At 32.7% G+C, this 9,874-nt stretch overlaps 1 protein-coding gene across 1 annotated transcript; it reads right to left on the bottom strand.

Annotated features, from left to right (window-relative positions):
* Positions 1-4,867: 4,867 nt before the first annotated feature.
* On the bottom strand, positions 4,868-6,030 carry LOC17881159. The gene is made up of 3 exons (XM_006286321.2): positions 5,671-6,030; positions 5,446-5,598; positions 4,868-5,147 (listed from the first exon to the last, which is right to left on the bottom strand). The coding sequence occupies exons 1-3, from the start codon at positions 5,998-6,000 to the stop codon at positions 4,953-4,955; spliced, it is 678 nt and encodes a 225-aa protein (XP_006286383.2). The 5' UTR covers positions 6,001-6,030; the 3' UTR covers positions 4,868-4,952.
* Positions 6,031-9,874: the final 3,844 nt, after the last annotated feature.

The raw sequence follows: 9,874 nt of genomic DNA, 5'->3' as shown, positions 1-9,874 counted from the left end.
GTAATGGCAAAATCGTTGCACACCAGCTGTTTGATCAAATTCTTCTAAGAGTAACAAGTGAAGAAAAACAGAGGAAGTATCTTAAGGGCTGGAAGTTTAAGTTCAAGACCACTTCAAAGAGAAGCAAACTGATGTTTGATAAGTTCCCTTTGTTGGAAGAAACTGCTTTGCTTGGTAAAGTTTCTCAAGAGAAAAATTGGGATCAGTTCGTCAAAGAGTTCAAAATCATTGTTGCTTCTTGTAGGAGGAGAACAATTGATCGATATAAGCTAGTTGATGAGAGTTCAAAACCAGCAGTTTATAGTGGACCAGTTCAGATCCGTGTATGGGAACCAGGCGGTTTACAAGCTCAATTAGATCTCTTGGACTGGTCAGAGAAAGAATTGACGCCATACGAAGAATCACTTGAGGTTGAAACATTTCGATATTCGCAAATGCAAGTGGTGAACTGTTATCCTGAGGAGTTCAAATCTTTTGACAGAAAAAGGAGTAACAAGACTCTTTATCTAGAAGACAAACAAGATGATGCACATGAGCAAAAACAGGTGGATACATGCATATTGTTATGCTGGGAACAATTAGAAGCAGTTCTGTGGTTTGTGCATGGTAAAAGGTTGCTAGATGTAGGCCAAAAGATGCAGCAAGAGCTGATTTATGTTGAAGAAAAGAATGGGCTAAGGGAAACTGAAGCTAGAATTACAAAGATGTTTAGAAAGGTTTTGGTTTACTTGGGTATTCATAACATGAAGCTTGAAAAAGAAGCAGTAATCTGTTTATGGACACGGGATGATAACGAGTTTTTGAGTATTGAGCTGGGTAGAGTATTGAGGTTCATTGAGAAGCTTCACGAATTTTTCGTTGGTTCCAAGCTGAAACAGAGGATGATAACGAGTGTTTGGAAAGCTCTTACCTATTTGATGGAGCTTTCACAGGAACTTAAAACGAAGCTTACAAATGCTAAGAACAGGGCTAAGAGAAGATACAAGAGCTTTCTAGTTTTTATCACAAGTTTTCTACCGATTCAAGGCTATTATATCTTTGCTCCAGTTATAGACACGAACTTGAAGAGGTTTAACTACCACAGCAAAGCTATCACCAAGATCTTTGTTAATTGGAAAGTGCATCCTCCCGACCAAGCTACATGGAGACCCTTTCACTTATGAGCATCCTTTCATCCTTGAGGACAAGGATGTTCTGAAGAAGGGAGTATTGTGACAGGACAAACCGGTTAAGAACATGGTTTGGGCTATCTCTGGTTTAGTTAATTATAGTTTATGGTTTAGGTTTTGCATCTTTGTCGCTTCTATATATGTAAGGCTGAGCAACTTTCTGCAAACTAATCAATCAAACACAATTTATCTTCTTCAATCTCTTACTCTCTCTCACGATCATCATCATCTATCACCATATCATCATCCATCATCGAATCCAGTTCTTCGAAGCGATCCTTCTACCTCAGTGGTTGCTTTCTAGGCTGTATTTGCCCTTATCTTGTTCTCTCGGTGAGAGCTGATTTGGGATTTACAATTTACTGTTTCAGACTTCCGCATCATCACAGCCTTCTTCTTCATTCTCACCAACGTTCGTTTCCTCCTCCTCCTCTTGGTCGAATTGATCAGCCTTACGCGTTTTCGGGATAACCACTGACGATGCTTCGATGGATACCATCAAATTGCTCAGATGATCGATGTGATCGAGTAAACCCTAGCTAGAATTGTTATCTTTGTATCTATATCTATATATATAAATTTAGCTTTTCTCTCTTCTCATGATGCCACATAAGATCCACCTATGCCACATTTTTTTTTTACATTAAAATAAGTTTAAAACATTATTTTAGTACATATTTATGTTACTTATTTAATTAATAGAAATTTTATACATATAAAAATAAATTATGTAAAATAAATGAAATTTTAAAATAAGAAAACAATACTTGAATTTTTTTTTATTACTGGTAATAATATAATTCAACTTTCATTTTAAGATAGAGTAAAAGTCATGTGAAAACACATTCTTCCCAGGAAACGTGTGATGTATTTACACAAGTGCCATCAATCTTTTAATTCTTTATATAAAAAACATGTTATACACAACTGACATTTTTTTTTTATGTGTAACACAAGTGCCATCAATCTTTTCATTTTCTTTTTGCTTTTCTTTACATTGTTAGACTACTGGTAAAATATGTCATAATTGTTTTTTAATTAATATGTATAATTTATTGTTTTTATCCATTAATAAATATAATTAAATTAATTATTTCTCAATAGAGAATATGTAAAGAAAACTTATTGATTAGTTTCACTTCCAAAGTAATACTTAGAAATCAATGAATACATAATAGGTGATATGGACAAAATTTTAAATTTTAAAGGTCCAATACTTTATAATTTTATTTAAAAAATTGTAAATTAAGTAAAATTCATGAATCATAAATTTTTTAATGAAATAATATAAATTCACGGTAAAGAAATAGACATTAAGAACAAGTCGAGAAGGACGTATTAACAAATAGAAAAATCCAAGTCTATGCTTACTTTCAATATTTAGAAATCAATGAATACATAATAGGTGATATGGACAAAATTTTAAATTTCAAAGGTCCAATACTTTATAATTTTATTAAAAAAATTGTAAATTAATTAAAATTCATGAATCATAAATTTTTTAATGAAATAATATAAATTCACGGTAAAGAAATAGACATTAAGAAAAAGTCGAGAAGGACGTATTAACAAATAGATGGAAGTCTCGTTCACACTTGGTTCAACCTTAGTTCATAAAATTAGTCGAATGACTGAGGGGAAAGTCAACACAATACACACAGTTTCAAATATCTATTATAACATTTTTGCAACAATATTTGAAATAGTCCTTGGAATTTCAACATATTTACATTATCATACCACGGACATTAATTATTTTTTCGTATTAATTTATTTAAAAATTCAGAACCTTATTTAATTCAAACAATTATCAAAATCATTCCCTAAGAGAAGAAGAAGAAAAAGATGAAGATTCCTCTTTCCACTCGCCGATCGTCGAGACTAAACTGAGAAGTAATAAAATTTTAGGGTTTATTTATCAATTTATGAAATTGCTGAATCTTAAGCTATTGGAGAAAAGCCTAGACAGATTAAACAGTCAAACCCTCTAAATGTTAAGTTAAGCGCGAAGCCAAAAAAAAAGGAACAAGATTTACAAATATTATTTTTAAAATCATAGATTTACATATTGACCTACATATCAAAATTTAAACATTGATAAATTAAAACTAGAAATAAATATGTTTCCAAGATATATATATATATATATAACAAATTTCATATCGTTACACTGTGAGTAAATCTTCTATTAGTCTTGTCTCATACTATGTGTTGTGTTATATGTTGACTTTTTGGTCAAGTGATCTAGTTGTTGTTTTAGTAGGATATTACTTCCATTATTTATGTGCATGTTTGGATCGTAAATTGTTTAGCCTTTTAAAATCAACCACTTCTCTAAGTTTACAATAATTTTTATTGTTTCTATACACTTGTTGCTACGTTGTTTTGGACATGCTTTTTACAAGCATCTTTCAATAGGGATATATACATTATGCCGAATGCTGAGACATATCATCATACATATACCTGGAGAGTACATCAAAAGACAGTAGCTAGTCATGAGTCCAAAATTCACCATTTTGGCGATAATGGTTATTTTGGGATATCACTACTAAATGATGGCAAATTTAAAATCTTCAGGCCACTTTAATAGTTAAAGATTATTAATTTTGAACAACATTATTTAAGTCAAATGGTTACATAATGAATAAGAGCTAACTCCCTTGCGGTAGTATCTCACAATTATAATATTGATATTATTGATATAATTATAGTTTCTAACTGAATTTTAAATAACAATAATGTTTGAACCTTACATCACATTAATGTATACGTGGGCAGAGAGTTTTAGTTAAGATATAGTCCGTTCTTAATCAAGAACATTTATAAGAACATCAATGAACACTTTTTAATAGAATAATATGCCTTAATCAAGAACCATAGACTGGTTTTACAACCTATAATCGTTACTTAATCAAATATATTATTGAGTATTCTTCGGATCTTGTATCCACCACAGACTGGTTTTACAACCTATATCCAAATGATTATTTAGGATATTCAAAATCAAAACAATATTGGAATATTTCGAATAGTTTTGGTTCGAGTTGGTTTCGAATTAGCATTTTGAACACTCCTAGAAATAAATTCTCTGGTGGATCCATTACTCAACTAAATTATTAATAAAAACTCCCTTTTAGGTAACGTATTTTAATGAAGGGTAAGTCATAAATGGCAAGTTCATAATCTTTTGGCCCTTTTGAACAACACTAATGATACACACGATACATATTTGTCATACTTTTTTGTCAAACGGTTGAATGAAATGGTGAATCATACTCTTCTTTCGAAAATCACTGGGTGGGTCATAAAAGTCACGGTCTATCATCGGCTTAGGTTACTTGGTCATTGTTTAAAAGTAGTAAATCACAGAGATGCTTAACGTCTTTCAGAAACTACAATGTTTTTACTCTTTCAAATATGGCAATAATGAACAAATCTTAGACTTAACAAACTGAAACCAAAGCAACGAAAGCACCACACTCTTTGAGTGGCCCCAACCATAGTTCTCTACATCACAAAAAGAAACAAGTAAGCCAGCAATACCGATATTTACCAATTCGTTATTCTGAATGCTTCGCCAAGACATTTTGTTGAGATGGCCGGGTCATTCTTTTTTGCTTTTCTCATATCGTAATTACATCTACATATACATGAAAAGCCCCATATAATATCTTGGAAGGCAAAAAGAATCTTGTTTCTCTATACATGTTTGAGCCTATAGACAGAGTACATGCATGAGAACTTGGCTAAGAGACATCCCTACTTTGAACAAGTTTGGTATCAAGGCTTTGGCGTTGGAACAGGTCTACAGAGGATGGGATGCCTCTTTCTGTCTAAAGTAACCATACACTTGGCTTGATACTCCACAATAGGTCCATCAGGCTTCTCCCTCGCCATAAATGTAATGTATGACTTTGATCTTGGTCCTGCGCGATAATAACCTCTCACAACTTCAACAAACTCCACATTCGAGTCCTATAGAACCACAAATAAAAACATATTAATGCCAAGCTTGGGCAGTACACATATCAGGGTTGAAAACTTCCCATACCACCACTTAAAAACCTTGTCCTAACCATTGCCACTGTTAACATGACTGAATCCTAAAGCTAAAAATAACATACCAATCTGAGACCTTTAGTTCGTCTAAGAGAATAGTATTAGGAATTAGATTTTGGACTTCTTGGTTCAGACTAAGGAAAATACCCAATCTAAACTAGTAACAGATTACAGATTAAACAAAAGGCCACCAAAACAGAGAGAGAGGAGTAACCTTGATTTGGTTGAGTTTATGGAGACAAACAAACACCATCTCTTCCCAGTAGGCGCGAAAGTCTTTATCCGTAAGCGCTTCCCACTCCAAGCTCATTGGTTTGATTCCTCTGTAATGATCATAGGGACTAAGCTCTGGATCCCCGTAAAAACCCTAATAACATCATCTAGTACTATTAATCAACAAAGTTTCAAAAGGATTAAAAAGCATCAGGGGTAGAAGTACCTTGCTGTCGATCATCTGGTGTTTAAAGATGCGATAGTGTTGTATAGATTCTTCGGAGAAAGGTTCCTCATCGGAGGAAAACAACACCTCCGGAGACGAGTAATACTCTAAACCATCGAAGCTGTCCACATCCCATTCTGGCACCTTCAAGTAATCTATTCCACCCTTACGCTCTTCAATTTTGGTTTCCTTTTCTTCTTCTTCATTCTCACCATCGCTCTCCTCCTCCGGGTCGAACTCGGCCTTACGCTTTGTCGGTAAAGAAGTGACAACCATTGAAGCAGATGATGCGTCTATCATCGTCTTGGCTTCGCAATGATTGAGAAACATGATGGTCGGGACTCTCGAGTAAACCCTAAATCCCTCTCTGCTTTGAATTAATCGTGATTCTGTTCCCAAATTATTTTCTACGAAATTGTATTTATAATTTAGATTTTAAATTATGCAGTTACCTTCTGCCCCCATAAATTGTGATATTTGCGAAACGGCCACTCTAATCTTGTGTCAACGAATTTTGTATTATTATATTCGATTTTATGTCTGCTAAATAATTTTAAATTTATAAAATCAAAACTTACTTATATAATTGCAATACTAATTCTTATAGTTTTTTTTTTTATCGCGCGTTCATATATATATATATATATATATATATATATATATCCATAGAATTGTTGTATAATTAGTGCGTAAGCATGCAATACGCAAATCAAACTGCTGTGGGTACTAAAACTACTACGTTACTTTGGTATCACTGCGAGATTTACAAATTCAAATATATATAACCTACATGTGAATTGGTCAGCCGATACATTTTATTTTAGATGGGTCATTTACTGATCTTTCTAAACTGAATCGACGTCGTTTTAATCTTGTTCATATTTGTTTTATAAACATGAAAGAGTAAACTAGAAATAGAAAGATTGTTTTTTTTATTTCTCAATCCTTGAAACCATATTACAGAGAACATTGGTCTTATATAGAGATACAAAGATGTTTAACCTAGTCTCTATATTGTTCTCTTTGTCTCTTACGTGTCAGCATCTCCATTACTTGAATTTAGCAATTCAAATTTGTTCTTTGTCTTTACTTCTGTACGACCTGCAACATCTCTGCTATTAGTTTTATTTGCAGTGACGACGTTGAACAACAGACTTTGGCGCGTGTTCAATTGTTGCTTCTGGTATTGGGCTTGGATTGGGTTTTGACGTTCTTGGGCCTGCTAACGGAGTAATGTCGTTTTGGGTTGTAAATTTGTTTTGAATCTTGTTCGTGTTCATAAAACACACACTGGTTTTGGTTATCCACGTGTCTTTCCTAGTCAACTATTTTAATGGTCAAACTCTTACATGTAAATTTGTGGATTTCGACCATATTTTCATAGTGTTCATAGAGTAAGTTCAAAATTTAGCGTTAGTGTGTGTAGTTATAACTTAAGTTATACAATAGTGTTAGAGAAATCAGTTGTTTCCCAAAAGAGGGACAATAAAGAAATTGTATGATATTCTCTATACTGTAAATCATAAGAGAATACATATACAAAAATTAAAATTATAATTCAAAGACTATCTTTCTTTCCTTTCATAACACTAGCAAGTAATCTAGTATCACGGTTCTTTCTCGGTTTCAAGTTCTCTTAATAGAGAACACGTTTTAAGATAAAATGCAGGTATATATATATTCTCTAAGTAAGCCTTAATTAACTGATATTAAACACATGTTCCAACTTCCATGATGCAAAGTATATAGCTAGTGTGAGTTTGTGGGTATTTTGATAAGAATGTCTTCTTTGGACATTTTCTCATTACTTTAGCCGATACGAAACAATAATGGTGAGTGGACTACACAAATATTTGTTGATCATGCATGCTTTAAAAAAAATATTTTAGCAAAACATAATCATAACTATTGCATAAACATAATCACAAATATTTTAGGTTTTAGCAAAACAAATATATTTAAATCATGCATGCTATTAAAAAAAATACTAATAATAATGGTACTCCTACTACGCATCATAAGTCATAACTAAAACCTAGTGATAAATTATTCAAGTCTTATGAGATTTAGGTTTCTTGTTTGTTTAAATAAAATAACCTTTATTATAAAGAGTTTGTACAAACTTTTATATCTTCTTCTTTTTGTCCATTTTCTCATAAAGGAACAATAGAAATCGTAGTGGTGAATTGATTGTCACTAAAATAGTCTCTTTACTCTCAATAAATAAATATATTTTTTACCGAAATGAATACCACACCACTACGATTTCTAGGTAAACTGGTTTGATATATTACAAGTATTCAAAATGGTCAAATCGTTACTTGAAGAAAAAGTATTCAACAGTCAAATACTTACTTAAACTAGAAACACTGCTTATTGATTTTCAAAGATTTCCTAAAAATGCAGACGGGCCTGTCTTCGGCAAGAGCTTTATAGTATATATACATATTATTTTTTCAGGCTGATTTCACAGCTTCTGCTCAAAGCTTTAAAAGCTTGTGCTAAGGTTCCTTTCATCTCTCTGTGTGCTAAGGTTGAAACAAAAAAAGCTAGCTTCAACCAGTTAAGTATTTTTTTTTTTCTTCTTTTGAGTAATTGTAAGAGCATAGTTACATTTTCTTTGATATGTACATTGTTCTTTCATTAGAACATTTGTTCTTGATTTTGGCACGTCTAAATCAGTTGGGAAAAGGTTCATGGATGTTTTTATATTTTGGTTCTGTGATGTTCCTTATCTTTCTCTTAATCTATTCTGTTTTTCATACATGTTTTAATCTATTCTGTTTTTTCATAAACCTTTTGGTACATGCATGTAGATCTTGTCTCTACTATTTTCATATATGTTATGTGTTTTCTCCTCTGATTATTGTTGTTGTTATAATGTCAGAATAAATGAAAAAATGTTTTCCAAACCATATATATTTTGATGTTTTGATGTAGTCTTTCTCCCGTGAATAATGTAGTCTACATCAAATAATTTGATGTAGTCTAAACATGTGGTTAGCCCTACATCAAAACATCAAAATATATAAGTCAGTGTAAAAATATATATGGTTTGGAAAACCTTTTTTCGTTGATTCTTTTTTCATAACACCTCGTTCTATATATTGAGGTTGGGTTCTTTTTTCAACACCTCGTTATGTTAATAACAAGTTTATTTTCTTTGATTAGTGAGTTAGAAACATGTATATGTATAGTATGCTTCGATTATACTTTATCATCTTTGCTAAAAAAAAAAAAAGTAAACAGAACAAAATTATTATCATTAAAACGTATAATTTTATTATTCAGGTAAAATCATGAGGTCTTCTATCACACACACAAAAAAAAAAAGGCATGACGAAATCGTATTATGTATTGTTTTTTTTTAATTGATTTAAGTTTTTTTTTTGTATCCATGGGAAAAGGTCACGAGCTGGATTCGAACCAGCACTTCCGGATGAGTTACATCCGACAAATTCCCACAACTATAGTGATTTCCCTAAGTACAGTTATAATATTGGTTTTGGAAACTTTGGCATAGGAGATGGTCTACAGAGGATGGGATGTACATTGCCGTCCAAAGTAAGCATAGACTTGGCTTGATACTCCACAAGAGGTCCATCAGGCTTCTCCCTCGCCATAAATGTAATGTATGACTTTGATCTTGGTCCTCCGTGAAAATTACCTCTCACCACTTCAACAAACTCCACACTGCACACCTGAAAGTAGCACACAATCGTAAACAAGTCAGATGTTAGCTACAAGTGATCTAAAACTAGTAAGGAGGGTGAACGAATGATTAAACAAACCCCAACAATGAGAATAGTGAAAAGGACAAAGAGAGAGAGAACTAGCCTTGTCTTCGTTGTGCTTTTGGAGACAGACATGCACCATATCCTCACAGAACTGACGAAAGGTTTTACCTTCAACTGCTTCAAGTTCCAAAGGAATCGAGAAGATGCTCTTGTAGTTATAGAATAGGCTATATTCTCGCTCGGCGTAAAAACCCTAATCACACATGCACGTTATAGATGTTAACTCAACATCAATTATTTTCATGAGTTATCTAGGTCAGAATCAAAAGTGAATTAAAGAGAGTGGATTGATTACCTTGCTCTCTATGATTTGGCGTTTGTAGATCCGATAGTGTTTATTAGCCTTTTCCATGTCGGGATAAGGCATCTCATCACCAGAGGAATAGTCAGTATCCGGAGATGAATAA

The sequence above is a fragment of the Capsella rubella genome, unplaced genomic scaffold (assembly GCF_000375325.1).
Source record: "Capsella rubella cultivar Monte Gargano unplaced genomic scaffold, Caprub1_0 scaffold_6, whole genome shotgun sequence".
In the NCBI taxonomy this organism is placed as follows: domain Eukaryota; kingdom Viridiplantae; phylum Streptophyta; class Magnoliopsida; order Brassicales; family Brassicaceae; genus Capsella; species Capsella rubella.
This window is presented reverse-complemented; position numbering and strand designations above follow the sequence as displayed.